The 22,573-nt window shown below is 35.8% G+C and overlaps 2 protein-coding genes across 7 annotated transcripts; one reads left to right on the top strand and one right to left on the bottom strand.

Moving 5' to 3' along the window:
* The first annotated feature begins 5,428 nt into the window (after nucleotides 1-5,428).
* On the top strand, nucleotides 5,429-9,976 carry LOC110750743 (CBS domain-containing protein CBSCBSPB3-like). 3 transcript variants are annotated; one of them, XM_088247312.1, is made up of 8 exons: nucleotides 5,439-5,724; nucleotides 5,803-5,841; nucleotides 7,302-7,393; nucleotides 8,259-8,365; nucleotides 8,532-8,659; nucleotides 9,439-9,497; nucleotides 9,597-9,679; nucleotides 9,770-9,968. In XM_088247312.1, the coding sequence occupies exons 1-4, from the start codon at nucleotides 5,527-5,529 to the stop codon at nucleotides 8,302-8,304; spliced, it is 375 nt and encodes a 124-aa protein (XP_088103438.1). In that variant the 5' UTR covers nucleotides 5,439-5,526; the 3' UTR covers nucleotides 8,305-8,365; nucleotides 8,532-8,659; nucleotides 9,439-9,497; nucleotides 9,597-9,679; nucleotides 9,770-9,968. The 3 variants fall into 3 exon arrangements, with proteins under 3 accessions (XP_088103436.1, XP_088103438.1, XP_088103437.1); XM_088247311.1 differs by having other exon boundaries at nucleotides 9,434-9,497; nucleotides 9,770-9,967; XM_088247310.1 differs by lacking the exon at nucleotides 9,439-9,497 and having other exon boundaries at nucleotides 5,429-5,724; nucleotides 9,770-9,976.
* A 637-nt stretch (nucleotides 9,977-10,613) lies between these two features.
* LOC110750730 (TMV resistance protein N-like) lies at nucleotides 10,614-22,444 on the bottom strand. 4 transcript variants are annotated; one of them, XM_088247300.1, is made up of 10 exons: nucleotides 21,683-22,442; nucleotides 17,770-18,865; nucleotides 17,149-17,424; nucleotides 15,930-16,811; nucleotides 14,584-15,750; nucleotides 13,821-14,168; nucleotides 12,899-13,669; nucleotides 11,918-12,755; nucleotides 11,453-11,841; nucleotides 10,614-11,328 (listed from the first exon to the last, which is right to left on the bottom strand). In XM_088247300.1, exons 1-10 carry the CDS (start codon nucleotides 22,186-22,188, stop codon nucleotides 10,750-10,752), a joined length of 6,852 nt encoding a protein of 2,283 aa, XP_088103426.1. In that variant the 5' UTR covers nucleotides 22,189-22,442; the 3' UTR covers nucleotides 10,614-10,749. The 4 variants fall into 4 exon arrangements, with proteins under 4 accessions (XP_088103426.1, XP_088103428.1, XP_088103427.1 ...); XM_088247301.1 differs by lacking the exon at nucleotides 10,614-11,328 and having other exon boundaries at nucleotides 11,695-11,834; XM_088247302.1 differs by lacking the exons at nucleotides 11,453-11,841; nucleotides 11,918-12,755.
* Between the last annotated feature and the right edge of the window lie 129 nt (nucleotides 22,445-22,573).

Raw genomic sequence — 22,573 nt, forward strand, 5'->3', positions numbered from 1 at the left:
CTCTAATTCTCTATATTCACTGCATTACGTCATTTTCTGCAACATAATAATGAAGAAAAATGTGCATTGAGAGAAATAGGTACAAGGCTAAAAGGACAAAGAGTGGCCAAGGGCAAGGGAATTGGGAGTCAAACATAGTGGAAGTGGGAGGAATTCGATAGAAATTGAAATGTGTATGTCCTTGAAGTGTTCCGAATTGAAAACTAAAAGGAATAAATTGACAAAAATCTATAAACTACGGGGACAAAAATGATAAACCATCAAACTACAAGAACAAGAATTGACTTTCTTTTTTCCTAAGCCTTTTAATCTCTTTGCATTTCATTAGTTGGTATTCGGACTTGTATGCTGAACTGAACGAGTTGTTTCGTGATTATTATTTTGGTAGTGGTTTGGGTGTTGCAGCACAGATAATAATGAAATACCCGTGGAAGACTTTTGAGGAACACTTTTGAGGGAGAGCAAGTCTCCTCCAGAATATATGGCATAGAAGTAGACCGAGAGCAAAAGAAGCTCCTCTGTTTCATGTTCAGTTTTTAATTCCTCTGCATTCCGTTGTTTAATCTTAATGCTTGATAGATTGTGCAGCTAAAGTTTGTGAGTGTGCATAGGTTGAAATCAACATTCCAACAATTTTTCTGTCGCTCCTAGCTGCATGATCTGCTGGACGGCTAAAATTGAAGGTCCCCATCAAATTGGGAGGAAAAGACGTACATGATAGTAATGCATTGTCTGCAAAATTAAGGATAAAAATAATCTTGTCAGTTGTATACGTTCCTGCAAAGTTCCAATGTCTCTTAGTTATATGAAAAGTTGTACTAGAAGTCAAGTGTTGTGTCTATATATCTCTTGGAATTACTTCAAGAGTTGTGCGTTGTTGTGTAGAAGTGCATTTCCAGTTAGAAATAGGCATTGTAGAATGGGCTATATTGTTGCATCGAAAGCTTACGAGCAATCAGTTGTTAATATCTGATTCTCTGGTTCTCTATATTCATTGTCCTACTCCATTATTCTGCATATGTATATTTTGTGATCTTTCCTCCAACAATGCCCAACTCATATTTGGAGAAAATGCGTATTGAGAGAAATAGGGACAAGGGGAAACAGAAAAGACAAAGAGTGGCCGGGTAAAGGGAATTAGGAGTCAAAATGTCGGAATTGGGAGGAATTTGACATAAATTGAAATGTGTTGTTGAATTACTCTGAATTTAAAACTAAAAAGGTAAAACTAACAAAATATAAAATTATATGGACAAAAATGATAAATTAGCAAACTATAGGGACAAAAAATGACTTTTTGCCCCAAAAAAGAAAAAGAAAACAAATTTGTTGTAGTAAAAAAGAGTGTTGCTATTTCCACCCACCTGTCCTATTTTTCCACCCACTTTATCGTCAAAATTTTAAAGACAAATTTATCCCTTTATAAAATGACTTTTAAGGACTTAGGAAAAAAACATTAAAATCAATTTTTAAAAGGAGAAAAAGATAGTAAAAAAAAATAAAAAGATTAACCCCACCTCACCCCATCATCTGTCTCTTCGCCTCCACCAGCGCACCCCTCCTTATTCTCTATTTTCCCTCTTTGTTTCTTTAATAGTCACCACCCCTCCCTCTTTGTTTCTTTAATAGTCACCACCCCATAATCAAAGATACCAAGCAGATTCACCCCCAAATTTTCAGTATTAATAATATGAAGGGACTTTAACTGAGATTTGAATTAGCCCAGCAATTCTAGGCTCTCAAAGTCTGCACCTCTCAACTGTGAGAGAGAGAGAAAGATATATATATATATATATATAGGTTGAGTTGTGTGGCTAGGATGCTGGGCTGTAGGGGGCGAGTTTGATGGGTGGGGTGTGATGAAATTGGTGGGGAGGGGATCGGGTAAAAGAGAGAGAGAAATAGTTTTTTTTTTGGAGTATTTTATATTGTTAATTAATTAATTAATAATATATTATTATTTACTTGGTGGGTGGAAAGATAATGGGTATTTTAGGAATAATGGTGGGTGGAAAGATAAGATTGTATTTTTTCAAATTTATATGGTGGGTGGGAAAATAAGACATGGGGGTGGAAATAGCAGCACTCGTCAAAAACCACTGATTAGAGGCTACCATCCTCTCCACTCCAGCTTAAATATTCCAAGTGCTAAAAATAAAATTCTTCTTTTTTAAATTTGACAGTCGTGAAGCTTTTGTACACATTACGGATAAAATTAAAATTCCTTTATTTATTTTTTCAGAATCATACATCATTAAAATGGGGAAAGGAAGGAACAACAAGGAAAAAGAAAAAAAAGTGTATACGGAAAAACTTTATAAAATTAAGTTCCTTTCTGAAGGAAAAAGAAAAGTGTCATTTAAAACTTTATAAAACCATTAGAATTCATATTGCAGATATCGCAACCATTAAACTAACATCAAAATATGATTATGTTTTTTTTTCCTTCAAATATCAATTAGGAGCAGATAAAAAAACCATGGCCCCAATTGGAATAACCATTAGAAAGAAATCACACCTGTTTCAAAAAAAAAAAATTATATATATATATATATATATATATATATATATCGTATATATTATAATGATGATGATAATTAGGATAGTTTTGTTATAAACTTCAGAACATGTTTTATTCTAGGGAAAACGGCAATATATTTGATGGAGTAAAAAATCTCTTTTGCGTATGTAATTTAGTAATACGTACATATATAGATATAGGAAAATGCTAGAGGCACCAACTTTGGGCACCACCTTGGGCACCAACTCTCTAATAGAGCATGAGACCCATTGTATTGGCGGGCTCCACCTCTATTAGAGAGTTGGTGCCCAAGGTGGTGCCCAAAGTTGGTGCCTCTAGCACCACCCATAGATATATGATGTATCGAAATCTATGCAGGTTTATATGTTTTGCGTGTTCAACTTTGCAAATGAAAAGAGAGCAAAGTAAAGACGGTTCATACCAAATCTCTTAAATGTTTGGCTTTCGAACACAATCTTCAATGTGGATATCAAAACATTCCCTCATCGCTCCATGAAATTTTTCATTATGTAATGAAAAACATTCTTCAATAACTCGAAACAAACATTTAATATCTATATATGATATGAGGAAACTGCGTAAGTGCCTATAATAAAATTGATCATCAACCAAAGAGGGTGCAATAAGAAATGAGGGAGATGGAGCATCTTCTCCTCCAACTACAATAAAGAGAATCGATTCCAATGCCAAGATTAAGTGCCCGTTTGGCATTGCTTATTTGGGGTAATAAGTGATTTTTAAAAAAATTTGGGGTAATAAGTAAACTGTGAGAAAATCACTTATTGTTAAAAATTGCTGTGAGAGAAAGCTATAAGAGAAAGCAGCTAATGAGGTGCTTTCATTTTCTGATTATGCAGTTTCGAAGAGGCGTTGGGTTTAATGATTATGCGGCAATCATTTTCTGATTTTGCGGAAATTAATGCCAACAACACTTTTAACAAAAATTTTATCAAACGCCAAACTGCTTTCTCTTATAGCTGATTTCTCTCACAGCAAATCTGATAACGATTATTGTTACAGCACAACAATGCCAAACTGGCCCTAAAAAGACTCTCAAGCGAGTTTCCTCCATCCCTTTTACATTTTTATTTTGCTAAAAAAAATGAACTAAAATAATAATAATTATATATATTTATGTATTTTATTTTGCTTTCAACTAATAAGCTTATAAAATTTAATCTAAAAAATATGTCGATTACATAAAGATTCAGATACTGAAACTAATTAAAACTTTATATAATGTTATTAGGTTTATTTTTCTTAGTAAAGTACACTTTTTATTCGCATATTTTGACAACTAAATTAGTCCTTTTTATTTATTAAAAAATAATAATAAAGTGGCATTAGTGTGAAGCAACGTTTTGACTAAAGAAAACCTTATCATAAATTAAATAAAGATTTTTATGTCTAATACTTAATTTTTCTTAAAATTTATTACGTACTAGCCCGTAACGCATGTGCCAATTGGTTTATTTTATTTTTTATTTTATTTTATAGAATTTTTTTTTTTTAAATTAAGAAAAGATAACATGGGTAATTAGGCCATCTCCAATGGTTGGGGCTCTAAAAGGAGTTGATAGAGCTCCATTTAGAGCTCCGATGGAATCTTTGAGGCTCTAAAGGAATCACTCTCACAACAAAAGGGCTCTATATCTAGAGCTCTATATTTGATATAATTTTATATACGTGTTATTTTTAAAATTTTTTTTTTATTTGCTTTAATATATACTAGCCTCTCTGTACGCGCTTTCGCGCTTGCGAGAGACTTTTTTTTAAAAAAATTTAAATTTTATCTTAGAATTAAAAAAAGATAATGGGTAGTTGTTTTCCATAAAAATAGGATTCATTATCCAATTTTTCTTTTAATTTTAATTGTTTTAAATAAGAAAAGGTGTGAATTTACCATATTATCCTCATTTAATTAATAGTTTCAATTCTTAATGTTTGTATTAACCAAGGGCATTTTCTGGTATTTTGAATGTTTCACCATTCTCTGCCTTTTGCTTTATATATATAGATTATAGTATGTTAGTTTTTTTTTTTTGCGAACATTTAAAAAAAAAAATCAAAATTTGGACAAGATTTGAAAATCTTTTATATGAAAAAAAAACTTGATTGTTGCCTTGAAAAAAAATAAAGCCTCATCCGTAAAAAAACACAAAAACAAACGCTATCCAGCCCATCTCCTCTCATTGGTTGCATTAAATAAAATATAAAACAAAGAGAAGCAATCATTGGTCAAGAAGAGAGTATCATGAGCTGCAGTGACAAGGCAAGTCACCAACAATACATATGGGTTGGCAGCTTTTTCTTTATGTGGGGCCCATTCGGTTTCAGGGGCTTCAACCATGAACATAAATCTAGGTATAGCTTCGGTGGGGCTCAATCATTTAAGGCCCCAAAACTGAACCATTGGAGATGACTTTTTTGCTTCAGTTGCTATATATTGCAGCCCCAGGGTGGTGCAGCCCACTTTAGAGCCACCATCAGGTATGGCCTTATGTTCTATAAAAGTAGGACCTATATTTGATTTTGTTTTTAATTTTAATTTTTTTTTAATATGAAAAAATGTGAATTTACCACATTATCCTCATTTAATTAATAATTTCATTTCTTAATGTTTGAATTAACTAAGGGTATTTTTTGGTATTTTGAATGTTTCACCATTCTCTCCTTTTTGCTTTATATATATATATATCGTGTCTCTTGACAGCACATGTATGTTTTTAAAGGGAAAAAATTAAATTTCAAATTAATAATAAAAATTAAATTTTAAAAAAAAGATAATCGGGTCCTAGAGTGTTATTAAAAAGTGCAAAATTGGGCCAACAATCTTAAAAAGTGCAAAATTGGGGTATTTCCAGAATTCTAGAAATTTAGCTGTTACATAAGCCCTTCACTCTGTCCGTCGTCTGTGAGTTTGAACTTGAAGTTCCAACCATCGCGGGTCGTTGTTTTGCAGTGCGTGTAGGATAGTTAAGGAAATGGAGGACATAGAGGATTTGCTAGTTGGGAGCGGAGGTGGAGCTCCTCCGGGTTTTCGTTTGCCCATAACAGCCGTCGGATTGAACCCAAAGAAGAACAAGAACAAGAACAAACCCAATCCCAATGGCAATAGCAATAAGCTATCTCAAATCCAAGACCCCCTTGCTCCTCTCTCACCCAAAATCCCTGGAACTCAGGTATTTCTCTCTATCTCTCTTTACCTCTCCAGTGATGATTTTCTTTCGCTAACTTCTGTTTTTTTTTTCTTTATGCAGACTATATATATCAAGACATTTGGGTGCTCACACAACCAGGTACGTTTTCAGGGTTCTATTATTGCCCCATTATTTTTCTGTAGTTAATGTTACCCATGACCAACTGTTTAGATGCCCTACCAGTTTTTGCACTTTATTTAGTGTAATCTCATACTTTACCAGGAAAACTTCAGATTTCCTCTACAATTTGAATAAATAATTTTAGTTTTTCCTTCAATAATTATCGGGGGAGTTTCATTTTTTGTTAAGTTTGCAAGTTTTGGAGAATATGATGTGGTGAGAGGGGTTCAAATGATTAATTCAAGCAGCTGTCTTGAGAAGACAAATTCAGAGGTTTCTGTTGTTCTTGGAAAGAATAATGGAAACAGAAAAATAAATAATTGTGGGCTCCTTTCCGAGAATAAGTCTTAATCTTTCTCCTGTCCTACTGCTCTTCAAGCCGCATGGAAATAGAAGACTGCTAGGTTTTTAGGGAAATGCTACACTTGCCAACTTTTGTTCCCCAACTAAGATGGCAATGTCCAAGTGAGTTATATAACATGGTTGATTTTCTACTCCAATGATACAGTGTGTGCAGCAAGTGCCAAATAGGTTGGGAAACAAATGATGGGAGACAAAGTTGGGCTGTTAGGAATTTTCCATACTCTTGTTATGAGAATGAATAACTGACAGCATTATTTTATATATAAAAAGTTTCTGGAAGGGGTTTCAAAAGGTTAGAAAACATCACAATTTAAGAGTAATATTAGGCTATCTTCTTAAATCAATGACCATTAGCTTGGGTGGAACCTCTGGGTTTATAGCAAGGTAGTAGAGCAGTTGATGATGAGAACAGGGTAAGTCTTCTTAATATTTGAAAATTCCTTTCCTTAAGAAATGTAGGATGTCACCAGAGAAGGGGGTGGGGGCATTAAGCCAATGGCTGAACTGCTTTTGTAGATCTCCAGGCAATAAAGGTGCATCTAATTTGGTTAGTTTCTTGTTTGAAGTTTTCTTAGATCTGTATCTAAGGTTTTAGTTATTTGCTGATTATCCTCTATCATCCACCTATTTCAAATGGTTATTATCCTCTATGATATCAAATTTTAAGGTTGTTATTGTGGTTATAACTTATAAGTAGGAAATATTTGGTAGTAATTTTTTTATTCTTATTTAATTTGGATTTTGCATCCTTTCTGACCGTATTGCGTGGAGTGGTTGTTGATGAATTTTCTGATCGTACTGTTTTTTTTTCCTCCCATCTATAAAATAGATCATCTACTACTGGGAACTTCCCAATTTTAGGGAGGTTGTTGATGAATTTAAACATCATGTAAACTCCAGCTCTTAGTTCACCATTCTATTTCGCTTGACCTTAATGTTATATAAGAATGAGATTTGGTTCTGTCACCAGCATATATTTCTTTTTTCTTTTTTTTTTGGTTAAATTTATCAGGGATTGAATGAGTAAAGTTTCTCATGTTTGTATTTGTTTTCCTTGCACTTTGTCTTTATGTCAGAGTGACAGTGAATATATGGCTGGCCAACTTTCAGCTTTCGGTTATCCATTAAGTGACAATCCTGAGGAGGCAGACCTGTGGCTCATAAATACGTGAGGATCCTTTTCTTGGTATCATTTGTTTAGTGGATTTGGTCATGTCTTACACTGAAAACAATGTCTTAATTTATATTTGAAAATCAATGTCAAGGGAATAATTTAGTGCTCCTTCAGTCATTGGAACATAAAGGATATAGTTTGTGGTATAGTAATATTTCTGAACTTTAGTACACCTGTTTTAAATTCTTTGTATTTAAGTAATCTATTCTTTTTGTTCTTTCCCAAACGAATCCCTTTCTTGCTTCTGATGATAACTGTCAAGGTAGTCAAATTTACTTAAGCACCTAAGAAGGCTAAAAGAAAAACTTGCGATAATGTGGACATGTGAAACTTACTTAGGCACAAGTCATCAGCTTGAATTGACTGCTTCCCTACCCTGTTAAAAAAAAAATGGTGTCCTGTCTTGTACAAGAAAGTAGCTTGCATAGATCGTGTTATGAGGAAATATTGTCATTTCTAACAATCAATAAAATTAAGTGACGAACAACAAACTGGGGTTTTCTTTACCAAAGTTGACTTTAAGCGTCTCGTAAGAGGCAGATAGAGTGGATTACAAGGTTTCAAGTATCTTCTGTTCAAAATGCAGAGCTTGAAGCTTCAAATTACCATGATATTATTTTGTCAACTCCATGAACCTTATGTTCTAACTTCCATTTCATGCTTATAGTTATGGTGCTAAATGATGGACAGATTAGTTGTCTTCATTAACACGCTTCTTATGTCTACACATTAGTATTTTATTTGCTTCTTTGGTGATGCTACTAGAGCACAGTTGGATTTGTGTTACTCTCCTTTTCAACTTCGTAAAATCCAAGGATGAGTTGATTAATAGTTATTTTACTTTGTATTTGTTTCCCAGGTTGAAAGTAGCTCAGGAACTGCTAACACTATGGCAAACACAATGATGCAAAAATTCTGGGATTCAGCACTTGCTCTGGAGCCACCTGATGATTGTGATACTCAAAGGTATGCAAAATTTTCCAAGAACGTCACTTAAATTTTGTTGATGTGAGTCTGATTGGGATACGAAAAACCATTTACTCAAATGCATATTGCGTATTGCTTCCTTGATTATTCGGTTTCCTGGTAACCTGGTTAGCTCATTAACTATACCTAGGGGATTTTTTTGCAGTGAATTGTCTGCACTAATGGCTTCTGATGGGACAGATGGAAAGTTCCCTTATCCTTCTCTTGGTCTTGGAAATTCATTTGTGTTCAAGTTTGAAGATCTCAGGGGTCGAATGCATCGGATCAATTGTGGTAAGTGGCTGTCGAAGGCAACATTTCATTGCAAGGATGCTTGAATATGACTTTCCTTGGTTACCTTTTTTGGTCAATCCTTGGTTACCTATATATCACTCCTAGCTAATGAACATTTTGTGGAGTGATTGTGATGTAGGACAGCCTAAGGATTTGCTAAAATGCATAAAAACTCAAAGAACCAGATTAGTGAACTTGTAAAATTAAATCGAATGCTAAGGGATTCTGAATGAATTAAAATACAATATGGGGGCTGAGATGGAAGTAATTAGAAAATCAACAATGCAAATTATAAGAAGTAACAAATATGATCATGCAGTACCGGAAAACAAGAAAGTTTCAAAGTCACAATTATTTTTACTTGCAGTTTTTTTTCTTCATGTTTTTCTCTTCATGTTACTGATTATTAAAGGGGCGATACATTGGGAAGACGAAGTTTTGATTTATTTATAAATTTTGGGGAGCATATTTTTCGTTTTGCAGTGGATAGATAGCTAGGTATAAACTACGAAATAGGGGGTATACTTCTCCCCTCCTATTTTAGAGGCTCTAAACTGGGATCTTGAATTCTCATTGTACCTCTAGACCAATATAGCTCATTGACTTTTGGGGGAATGGGGAGAGTATTAGTGAGTTGTATTTATGATTATATTTGGGGTGGGGACATTAATGGCAGCTTATATGACAGTGGTATGCAGAAGTAAGCTAGGTGATGGTGTTATTAGTTGTGGCACAGAATTTGTTGTATACTGACACATGGTTTCATCATATTAGTGTAGCTACTGGGGATAGATAAGCAGTCAGTGTGGTGAGAGGTGTGACAGTGACGATGGACATGGTTAGTGTTTTTGTGCTTACATGCCCAGCTGTTTACAACAATACTATAGAATTCAACCCACAATGACCTACTTAAATTTGTTTTCTCTGTTCTCTTCAGGCATGGAAAATTTAGATGAGCTGTTATCTGCTGTCATGCAAAGGATTGGTGCTACTAATGATCATGATCGTCCTCATATATTGGTAAAAACTCTGAGCTATTTTTGGTGTTATATGATTTTATTCTGCTGTAAAACTTCAGATTGTGTTTACTTCAGTAATTTGTTCCACCAGTTTGAAGATGATGAAGGTGATAGAGTTCTACTTGCAACTGATGATGATCTTGTTAGTGCAGTCAGCCATGCACGAGTAGTGGGACTGAAGATACTACAAACGTTGCTTCTTTGCTTTTATTTTATTTCTAACACATTTGTTTTTTATTTTTGCAAGAAAAAGAAATGGAAAAAATAAAATAAAATAATTTGGCTTCCGGCAATGTGTAGAATTCAATTCAAGGTTGCGACCGTTTCCTTTGCAATTAAATCCTTTGGCCAAAACAATGAAAAAAGAAAAAAGGGAAGGAAAATTCAATCTTAAATCATCCCCGTCAACTAAATTCTTTGGCAAACCAATCACAATCAACGTGGATGGGAAAAACAATTGAAGAAAAGATTAAATTTAAGATGCCCGAAACACCCCTCCACTTGCTAATTGTTCATCCTAAACACTCGATTGATTAGTGCGAACAAATGCATCATGGCTCCGTCCTGCTCCATCATCCGCCATGGCCAAAAGGATCGTCTTCCACTGCTGATTCTTCAACTATAGCACTCATTTGATCACCGGGAACAGATGCGTCATGGCTCCGTCCTGCCGCATTATCAGGTGTGGCAATTGTCCTTGCCAAAGATAATAGTCTTCAGGTTTACTGGAAGTTTTTACCGAGCCAAATGCTTTCCAGGTGTGCAAACCAGTCTGATTCCTCACATCTCTAGCCTCCACATTGTAGAATATCGACACGGTTGGTTACAAGATTAAGAAATACTTAAAGCGCACTAACTGTTAACTATTGATGTCATTGTTATCAGTTAGTGAGTTAGGTGTGCCTTGGTGTATGTGAATTAGTTAGACAGCTGTATAAAGTGTAATAGTGTTGTAGCTTAAAAGATTAAGAAATACAGAAATCAAGATTGCAATTTCTCTCTATTTCTCTTTCCTTCTTCTTCAGGTCTCTTCCTCATACTTCTCTGAATATGTCGGTGGTTTAAACATAATCAAACGATCCTATCCTCCTTCTCTTTGATTTTCTTCCCTTTGTTCTCTCTGTTTCTTGAAATGGAGTCATCAACTCCCCCTGAAAAATCCCCATTTGTTTCCCAATCATACAAATGACGATCCGGATTATCCATATTTTCCTTCATGACTTTGTCCCATTCTAGATGAACCCCTGTCTTCTTCACTCTCACTAAATCAACATCATCAGGCCTTACAAGAATCGATACGTGGTCACCGCCTTCCAAACGGAGCACATAGTTTGACAATTGTCCCTGCCAAAGATAATGGTCTTCAGGTTTACTGGAAGTTTTTACCGAGGCAAATGCTATACAGGTGCGCAAAGCAGTTTGTTTGGTAAGATTTCTAACGATAATGCCAGTACGACCTTGAGAATCTTCGAGTTTTGGCCTGTCTGAAGAGTAAACGAAGCATATAGTCAACCCTTTTAAATCACGACCCATGATTATTTGAGGAACTTCAAAGAAGACGATGTCCATTTGATTGACGATTTTGAACCACTCAGGAATATCATAAATTCCATTCAAATAAATTCCACCAAATCCGCAAGAAGTCCATCTCTGCACACCAGAAGCAAGACATTCTTATACATGCATGCATATATCATTATATGGGCCGCATCTGCAGCTGTGCCTCTGTGTTTGTGTGTGTGTGTGTGTGTGAGAGAGAGAGAGAGAGAGAGACCTGTAGGATGTTGTTCCTAAAATCGGCAGTCAGATTGGTGCAGCCTTCCATATGAATCCTTGTCATGGAGTTTAATGACTTATCCAAGCCTGGAACCTCAGTGAGTTCGAACGAATCACAGAGATACAATTCTCTCATATTCGACATTTCTGAAAAATCTGGAATTGTTTCCAATTCTGGGCAGCCATTTGCTTCCAGAACATACAAATTCGTTGGTAAATCTGGAATTGCAAGAAGTTTTCTGCATGCATTTAAACACAAGACCTTGAGCTTTGAAAGACCAGCGAGGCTTGGCAGGCTACGAAAATCATTGCCTCCAAGAAGCAGATGTTCTAAGGAAATTAGGCAACATAGATCCTTAGGGATTGCATCCTCAGTTAACCTGCAGTCTGCAAGACATAACTCTATTAAAGAGTTTAAGGCATGTAACGAAAGGGGTAAAAGATGGAATTTCAAAATTCTCACCAGATAGAGATAAAATTCTCAACTTCTTCAATTTTAATATGGAAGATGGAATTTGTCTGATAGCTGTGTCATCTGCTGTCAAAATTGTCAATGATACCATGTCCCCTAAGCCATCAGCCAAGTTTTCAAATCTCCAACAACCATTCAGTATAAGAGTTTCAATAGACTTGGATTTATAGAAATTCAGTGGGAGATCCCTTAGCATTCGGCAGCCTTCAAGATCTACCAAAGAAAGTCTTCCAAGATACCCGATGGATGAGTGAACCTTAGACAAACGCACACAGTCTTTCAATATCAACTTCTCGAGATTTGGGAATTTTGAAAAGTCTGGTGATTTTGTTATGTGATTATCATCTTCCACATGAATGATGTCATCATCATTGACCAGATTTTGAGATGGGCGTCGTTCATACGCACAAAGATGGTAATCAATCATATTTTCGTTTATAAATTTGTCCCATACCAGACTAACACCTGTTTTCTTCACCTTCATCAAATTACATTCGTATATTATTTCAATCAAGACTTTATCACCGTCGTGCAATTTGAGCTCGTCATTTGATAACTGTCCCTGCCAAAGATAATAACCCTCCATTGTACAATCGGGTATGATACTGGCGTCAAGCTCAGTACCCTCGGTCATGTTTTTAATGCTAATGCAAAAACTGGTGAATGAGTCTGAAGAGTAAACGAAGGACAAAGTTAACCCTTTCAAATTACGACCAACACTTTGAGGCACAGTGAAATACACAATATCATCGTCATGGACACAGTGGAACCAATCAGGAATATCATTTCCACTGAGAAAAATGCCACCATATCCGCAAGAAGTCCATCCCTATACCATGTAGAGCCAAATTTCTATAAGAAATACATTCTTATGCATGCATGTGTACATTCTTATCCGTTGTATATGATAGAAAGAGAAACATGTATGTGTGTGTTTGAGAGAGAGAGAGAGAGAGAGAGAGAAGGATTGACCTGTAGGATGTTCTTCCTAAAATCGGCAGTGAGATTAGTGCACTTTTCCATATGAATCCTTGTCATGGAGTTTAATGACTTATCCAGGCCTGGAATCTCAGTGAGTTTGCCCGAATCACCTAGATACAATTCTCTTATATTTGACATTTCTGAAAAATCTGAAATTGTTTCCAATTTTGGGCAGCCATTTGCTTTCAAGACTTTCAAATTTGTTGGTAAATCTGGGATTGCACGAAGATTTTTGCACCACTCTAAAGACAAAACTTGAAGCTGTGAAAGACGACTGAGGCTTGGTAGGCTGCAAAAGTCATTGCTTGCAAGATCTAAATTTTCTAAGGAAATTAGGCTACCGAGATACTTGGGCCAAAGATTTTTTGATACTTGGGCCAAAGATAAAACTTTCAGTTTCTTCAATTTTAATATGGACGATGGTATTTGTCTTATGGCTGTCTTATCTGCTTTCAGAGTTGTCAATGATACCATGTCCCCTAAGCCCTCAGCCAACTTATCAAATCTTGAACAATCAGTAAGTAGAAGAGTTTCAACAGACTTGGATTTATAGAAATTCAGTGGGAGATCCCTTAGTTTCCTGCAGCATTGAAGATTTACCAAAGTAAGTCTTCCAAGATCCCCGATGGATGAGTGAACCTCAGACAAACTCAAACAGTATTGCAATATCAATTCCTCGAGATTTGGGAGTTTTGAAAAGTCTGGTGTTTTTGTTAGCTCACGGGAATGGCTGAGATTAAGGATTTTCAAATTCTGATGCAACTGTTACACAAAAACAAAATTAGAATGGAAATTAAAATCCAAAAGGAAGGTCTCTGATACAGAAATTAAACCAAAATGAAAAGAAGGTGAAGTATAATATATGTATAGAACCAGAAGGAAAGAACCAACAACTAGGTTGAGATTATTATACCTTGCAATCCTTCCAAACTATTTTGAGTTTGCTATCCTGCAGGTCTAAAGCAACTAGGTTTGGTTGATTAGGAAAGTCATCTGGTATGGATTCTAAAGGGAATCTACGCCAGCCCAACCATATTAACTTTTTGGGAAAATCTTTGTACTCTCCAGTGAGCTCTACGTCTCTGAGGCAGAGTAACCTCACTTTTTTCATCTTGGTAAATGCTTGTGCACTGAATCTAGTCAAACCTGGACCAAAATCTTGAAAATGCAAACCTGAAGCCGCACTTTTCTGGTCTGGAGCCTGATGTCGATGCCAAGATGGACCCAACTCTAGAGCAACTCCTTCAATTTCTTCAGTTCCCTGTTAACAAAAGATACCGAGTTAGAAAATCCGTGTATGTATTAACCAAAAGGTATACTTAATAGTATTGGACCATGTTACACCTTATAGTTTGTGTTTGCAGTCAAAGCACATATTTTTTGTTGGTCATGCCTAATTGAGGTTTGCTCTTAATGGATATAATATAAGAAATGGCAACGGACATAGCAAAGTGAAAATGATCTAAACTTGCAGACTAAGGTCTCAGGTTCAAATTCATATGGCACTTTGGTAGTGTGGATGTGGAGAAGCCTCCTCTTTTACTTTGGTTTAGACTATATTGCTTGTACTAAACAAAACAAAAAATCGAAAAGGACATTTTAATTTATCATAGACACGGGATACATATGCTTCTCTTGCATGATGCATTCTAAAACTTTATTGGGAAAGTACTTACAGATTCATAGCTCAATACATCTATTACGTCTTCATGTTTCCACAATCTACTAAATTTTTCAGGTTGACCGTGGGCATTTTCACGAACGATCTCTCTTCCCATGTCTCGAAGCAAATCATGCATCATCAGCTTGTTTTGCTCACTAACAGTTACAAGGCACCGTTCGATGAGGACACTGATTCCTATCGTTGCATAAAAGCCACATCCATCTAATATTTGTGTTACATAGTCCTTGTCCATTCCTATAAAGAAACAAGATATATCAAGGAATATCTCTCTCGTTGTATCATCAGGTAGGCTGTCAAAGTTTATTCTGAGTATTTTTTGAATATCTCCATCAGGAGGACTTCTTTCCAATTTCTCCAAATGGCTTTCCCACTCTGTTTTGGTTCTTTTCTTCAGAAAAGACCCTGAAACTTTAAGTGCTAGTGGCAAACCTTGACAGTAACGAATTACACGTTTTGAGAGGTCAAGATATTCTTGATTAGGATAACCACTTTCGAAGGCATGCCGACTAAAGAGCTCTAGAGCTTCTTTTTCATCCATTTCTTCAGCCATATTCTTACAACCTTTCAACATCAACCTCTTGAGATTTGGTCCTGCCGCATATTCGTTGTAGATTGCAAGAACTGATTCTCTTAATGGTTCGCCTTGGCTTGGTCCTGCCTCATCTGGAGTTCTCGACAACCAATCAGGATATGGGTCCAAATCATATAGATGAGGATCCGAATCATGCATATTTTCCTTCATAACTTTGACCCATTCTAGATTGACCCCTGCTATCTTCACTCTCACAAAATCAACTGTAGCAAATACAGAAAGCAAGACTTTATCCCCACCTTGCAAACTGAGCCTATCGTTCGATAGTTGTCCCTGCCAAAGATAATAATCTTTAGGTTTACTGTCTGTTTTTACCGAGGCAATTGCTGGCCAGGTGTGCAAAGTAGTTCCCTGCGTTACATTTCTAACCATAATGCCCAGACCATCTGTTGGTTTTGGGTTGTCTGAAGAGTAAACACAACACAACGTTAACCCTTTTAATTCACGTCTGAATTGGGGCACTTCAAAATTCACTACATTGTACCCATTACCAACCAACTTGAACCACTTAGGAATACCATAAATCCCTTCAAGATAAATGCCTCCAAATCCGCAAGAAGTCCATCCCTATACCATGTAGAGCCAAATTTGTGTAAGTACATTCGTATTCATTCATGTGTATACATGCGGTGGACGTGGATGTACATCTGTGTGTGAGTGTGTGTGTGTGTGTGTGTGTGTGTGTGTGTGTGTGAGAGAGAGAGAGAGAGAGAGAGAGAGAGAGAGAGAGAGAGAGAAGGGTTGACCCGTAGGATTTTCCATCTGAAAATGGGGGTGAGATTCGTGCAGCCTTCCATATGAATCCTTGTCAAGGAGTTTAATGACTTATCCAGGCCAGGAATCTCAGTGAGTTTGTACGAATCAGATAAATACAGTTCTCTTATACTTGACATTTCTGAAAAATCTGGCATTGTTTCCAATGCTGTGCAGCCAAACCCTCTCAGAACTTTCAGATTTGTCGGTAATTCTTGGATTGCACGAAGTTTTCCGCAGTCATTTAAACACAAATATTCCAGCTTTGAAAGACCACTTAGGCTTGGCAGTCTACAAAAAGAATTTTGTCCACAATCTAAATGTTCTAAGGAACTTAGACTCCCGAGATCCTTAGGGAGTTCATCATCAGTTAAACTGCAGTTTGCAAGAGCTAATTTTCTTAAAGAGTTTAAGCCATCTAACAAAGGGGGCAAAAAACCGGTTGATCTCAGGTAAGAATGGGGCAAAGAGCCAGTTAACCGTTCCGAACCACATAGAGATAAAGATCTCAGGTTCTTCAATTTTACTATGGAAGATGGTATTTTTGTTACAGCTGTATCGTCTGCTTCCAGAGTTCTCAATGATACCATGTCCCCTAAGCCCTCAGCCAAGTTTTCAAATCTTGAACAACCATTAAGTAGAAGAGTTTCAATAGACTTCGATCTATATAAATTCAGTGGGAGATCTTTAAGCATTCTGCAGTGTTCAAGATTTACCAAAGCAAGTCTTTTGAGATCACCAATGGATTCATGGACATCAGACAAACTCGTGCATTCCAATATCAACTCCTCGAGATTTGGGACTTTTGAAAAGTCTGGTGATGTTGTTAGATCATGAGAATGACTCAGATTAATGATTGTCAACTTCTCAAGCAACTGTTACACAAAAACAAAATTAAAATGGAAATTAAAATCCGAAAAGGTCTGATAAAAACATATGCAAAAAGAAGAGAAAGTGAACATAATGTATGTATAACACAAATACACAACACAAATACACATAATTTCTTGAGAGAATATGCTATTTCTTTTTAATTCAGTTCAATGAATAACATTGACAAAAGACCCTTCATCATCCTACTAATAAAATAACTGATTGTTTATTTTTCCCACTAAAACATGAACTTATTAAATAACAGAATAAAAAAAGACTCAATATTGAAACTTCTTGAATGCAATAATAATGCACATTTGGTTTAGTTCTCAAACTTACCTTGCAATCCTTCCAAACTACTTTGAGTTTGCTAAACTGCAGGTCCATAGCAATTAGGCTTGTTAGATCAAAGTCACCTGGTATCGAATCTAGGAGGAATCCATGCCAGCACAACCATCTTAAATTTTTGGAAAGAAATTTGTACTCTCCGGTGAGCTCTACATAGTTGAGCTGGAGCAATTTCAATTTTCTCATTTTGCTAAATGCTTCAGTACCGAAACTAGCCTTTTCCGAGCTTCGCAGATTTAGAGCAAGTCCTTCAACTTTTTTAGTTCCCTATTTAAAAAAGGCACTCAGTAAGAACAACATTGTTGGCAGATGATTTACACACATGAAAATTGCATGTGTTAACGAAATTCTTTATCCACAGGTTTGTTAACAAAAGCTATAATAGTACGTACACATGAAGTTTGGTTGGCAAAACATATAGTTTGGTTGATTTTGCCTGACTGAGCCTTCTTAATGCAAGTTCAAACCAATAGAAAGAATTGGAAAATCAGACTGACTATATTACGTACACATGGAATTCTATCTATTAGGGGTTGGAAAACCGACTATGTTACGCATACATAGGCTTCTCTTGTATGATGCATTCTAAACTTTTATTGAAAAAGTACTTACAGATTTGTCTTCGAATACATCTGTCACATCTTCAGGGCGGAGCCACAATCTAGTCCGGTCTTCTGGGTCACCTTCTTGACAGATTGCTCTGCCCATGTCTCGAAGTAGATCATGCATCATTAGCTGGTTCTTTTCATTAACAGTTACAAGGCACTTCTGAAGGAGGACACTGATTTTTATTTCTGCTTTAAAGCCACATCCATCTAATATTTTGCTGACATGGTCTTTGTTCATTCCAGTGAAGAAACAAGATATATCAAGGAATATACACTTCTCGTTATGATCTAGACCATCATAGCTTATTCTTAGTTTTTTTAGAATATCTTTTGGAGGGATTCCTTCCAATTCCTCCAATTGGCTTTCCCACTCTGCTATGGTTCTTCCAATCAAGAAAGAGCCTAAAACTTTAAGTGCCAGTGGCAAACCTCCAGTATAAGAAAGTACCTTTTTTGAGAGTTCAAGATATTGTTCATTAGGATAACCTTTTTGAAAGGCATGCCGACAAAAGAGCTCAAGACCTTCATCTGGATTCATTTCTGGAACCGTGAAAGTTTTATTCACATGAAGTACGTCTAGAAAATGTTTATCTCTAGTAGTTATTATAATTCTACTTCCAGAGCCAAACCAATCACGATTTCCAACTATCGCTTCGAGTTGCTCCTTTTCATCTACATCGTCGATAATTACAAGTACCCTTTTACGTCCAAGTTTTTCTTTTATCATACCCATCCCTCCATCAACACAACTTATGTCAATGGTCCGTTTCTTGTAGATTTCAGCAAGAAGTAGTTTTTGCAAATAAACAAGACCATGTCTATTTGCAGTCTCCCTAATGTCTCCAAGGAAACCATGAGCATCGAATTTATCCTTCATTCGATTATAAATGGCCTTCGCAGCAGTTGTTTTGCCCAGTCCGCCCATCCCCCAAATTCCAATCATGACAACATCTTGTGATTCACCACCTAAAAGATAACTGATCATATCATGTACACGAGAGTCGACTCCAACCGGGTAAGCGGCTACTGGTAGGGGAGTTGTGGAAAGCCGTCCGATAATATTATTCTCAATAAATGCCTCGATAAACTTTGCTTCATTCCTGAAAATTGAATTCGGAAGCAAAACAAAAGACTCATTATGATGAAACATTAGATTTCTACTTATTTGCATTTACGTTAGGTCTCAATTATCATTATTAGTATTTTTATACAAGCAATATTCTAAATTACGGAGATGGAATTCGAACTAGGGTGCAAGGATAGGATTCGGATCCTCTGCCTTGATTGTCTCTGCCATGATCTGCTTGTCTTTTGTGCTCCACACGCCACCTCATTAAAATTTAATCTAAGAAATTAAAGTTTGACACATCATCTTTAAAACGAAAACCCGATTTACTAATAATTAAAAAAGTAAAAAGAAAAGACCTAACTCAACTAACGCTAAAGTTTTCCTTCTTCCTGCGTCTCTGCCTCAAAATCTTACCTGTCAACAAGTTTTCCCATATCAATTGTTTGAAGAGTGGGTGGTTTAAAAAAAATTCCTATTGATTGTTTTGCTGGATAAAAAAGAAATCATGTTTCAAGACCTGAATTCCGGATTTGATTGATGACATGCTCTTCTCTCTCTTTTTTTGTCTCTGCTACAATTGGTCCCTTCTACATGCTTTTCTATTTTTTGTTTTCTTCCTATCTCTGCAACAATTCAAAACTCCCCTCTTTCTCACCGAAACTAATTGCTTTTCTGTACGGTTTTGAATTGGATTTCAATGTTTTGGTATGATCAGGAGAAACAAAGCCAAAAAAGATTCTAAAATATCAAACTCAACAGGGCGCAGGGAGCACAGTAAAGACTCCAAGGATGCTGAACCAAAAGAGGAGGATGGGGCAGAGGGGGAGGGGTAGGGGTAGACGGATGGGGAGGTGGAGGGGCAGGGGCAGGGGCAGGGGAAGGGATGTAGTTTTTGTTTTTGTTTTAATCTTATATTTTCTAAAATATTAATTTTCTTTACAAATGTTTTATGGATTTTAAGTTTTAAAATTGAAATTGAAATTTTTAATTAATATTTTGTGAAAAATGGGGTAAAGTGAGACAAGTTTGTGTGAAATAAAAGGTAAAGTGTGACAAAAAGAGTTTCAGGGGGCCAAGTGAGACTCAAATACACTTTCAAGGGGTACATGAAAAAATAAGCCTTTTTTTTTTTTTTTTCAGGTGAGACCCAAGGGTATCCACCGCCGACAGCAGTGACTAATCCCTTTCGCCGCGGGAGCTCTCCCAATGGAGGTAAACGGCTGGCCACGAAATGCGCTCCATTCCCATGGGCGGGGATCGAACCCCCAACCTCATGGTTAAGGAATGAGGTGAGCTACCACCACACCACATCTCATGGTTAAAAATAAAAAAAAAACTATTAAAAATTAAGTGGACAAAAGGGGAGTGGGAAAATCATGACCTTGTGAATATTTTAAATCATTTAATGGAGTTATATTTAATATATTATATAATCAAAATAATTTTCTCTATTATTTCATTTATATTTTATATTTACGTCTATTAATATGTTTGATTAGATTAAACCTAAGGATAAATGGTTAATATTTTATTATTATATTTTTTTCATGATCAGAACCGATCATCCAATCAAATATCAATTGGATCGGATTGGATTTAAACATCTAATATGATGGGATTGGATTGAAAAAATCACAATCCAATTTATATTGGATCGGATGCGGATTGACTTAATTGTATTTGTTTCGAACCGACGTACACCTCTATGGGTGGTGCATATGTTTTTTTTTTCTTTTAACTTTCATGATTAGTTTTATTTTTCTTTGAAATAAGTATATAGGAAATGACAAATTTAACTTTAAAAATTAGGTGATACTTTAGGGGCAATTATGATATTTTATTTTAATCTGATTTAAATTACGAGGAGGGAGATTGGAACTCGGGTCCAAAGTGAGAAGCATATCTATTTTTACCAATTTAGGAATTCAAGACGAGCACTGAATAGCTAAAATATATATTCCCGACAATGTTTTTCTAACATAAAATCTTAATCACTAAATAATTTAAAATTTTATGAATCTAGATCACTATAAAGTTGAGTCTTAGTTTAAAGTATATTTACATATAGTACATCAAATTATTACCTATAGAACATATACACAAACATATCATCATGTATCCGATTTTGCCGAATTGACCGATTTCCGAGACAATTTTTTCTTCTTTATGTTTTCACTCAAAATGTATTTGGTTTTGTAAAGTACCAAAATCCACCCAATTTTATGAATAACTAAATTTTTTTTCCCAAATTTGGTAATTACCAAAAGAACTCATATTTTGTCGAGATCTGCATATAAGTCTCTAAACATAAAGATATATATATGTACTAAAACTATACACATAAATCCTATCATAGTAGCTTTCATCAATACTGAACTAGTAAGTAAGTAGTATTAATATATGCATATAGTAAAAGTCTCCTAATAAAAATATGGGCGACAAAAAAATACTGAACAAGAAATTTGTTTGATAACTAATTTTAGTTTTTTTTTTTTTAAAAAGGAAAATTGTTTAAAAGTATATTTAAAAGTCGGAACTGGAGTGTAATGTATGTTGTATGTTTGATAATGTAAATTTGGTGAAAAAGAAAGGGCGACAAAAAAATATAACGAAAACTGCAAAAAAATAAAACACTTTAAACTTGTTTTAAAAAATAAGGGTGATTTTGAAAACTAGTTTTCACTTTGTTTTAAAAAAAAAACAGAAGACGAAAATTGTTACCAAACATTAGTTTCGGTTTCAATTTTCAAAAAAAGTGAAAATGAAATTTGAAAACTAAAAGAGGGGCCTTTGTATTCCAGTAATCACGTAATTAAGGAGATCATATTCCAAGGAAATCACTGATTACCTGTCTTCGAGAACCCCGGCACACAAATTCGCAGCTTCAGTAAGAGCCTTTCTCCACTCCTTTACCACCTCATCTTTATGTCGGATGGTATGTTTCTGAAAATCAGATGCCAAAGTACCAGTCTGTTTCCTGACGTCTGAAGGATCCACGTTGTAGAATATTGGCAAAACGATTTGATTCAGTGTTCTTCTACACTCCATGATCTTCACCAGCTCATCAAGACACCAACTGGAATCTGCATACCTCGTTGAGAAGACAATTACAGACATCTTGGACTTTTCGATTGCCTGCAACAGTTCTGGTTTTATAACTTGCCCTACTTGTAGATCGTCCTCGTCCATAAAAACATCGTATCCCCTGCTTTCTAATGCCTTGTGAAGGTGAGACGTGAAGCCATAGCGCGTGTCTTCACCTCTGAAGCTCAAGAATATGTGGTACTCCCCACGTTTTGATGAGGAGGATGGTGAGGATGAAGAGGAGGCTTTATGGGCTTTCCTGGCATCCATTAATTGATACTGGTTCAGATCAGACCAACTAGAAATTGATACTGCCTTCCGATCCGACTTGAGCAGAAGAAGTTATCTCATAATTAATTATTTTTTTCTGGGCAGTGGTTTGGTCTTGAGCAGCAGATGAATATATTATTGAACTACCCAAAGTCAGCGGTCGCTCTCTGTGGATGCTGGCTCCATGATCTGCTGGACGGCTAAGATTGAAGGTCAGGAAAATGCAAGGAAGCTTCGGGGAAAGAGGCATGAAAAGAGAGAGAAGAGACGAGCGCAATGTCCAATGGGCATGTTTGGTAGGCCTTATTGGACTGGACTGGCTTAATTAATACTTAAAACTCATGTTTGGTAAAAAGAGGGACTAACTTAAATGAGATTATATAGT

This window comes from Prunus avium, chromosome 1 (genome assembly GCF_965620075.1).
Source record: "Prunus avium chromosome 1, drPruAviu1.hap1.1, whole genome shotgun sequence".
Classification (NCBI taxonomy): Eukaryota; Viridiplantae; Streptophyta; class Magnoliopsida; order Rosales; family Rosaceae; genus Prunus; species Prunus avium.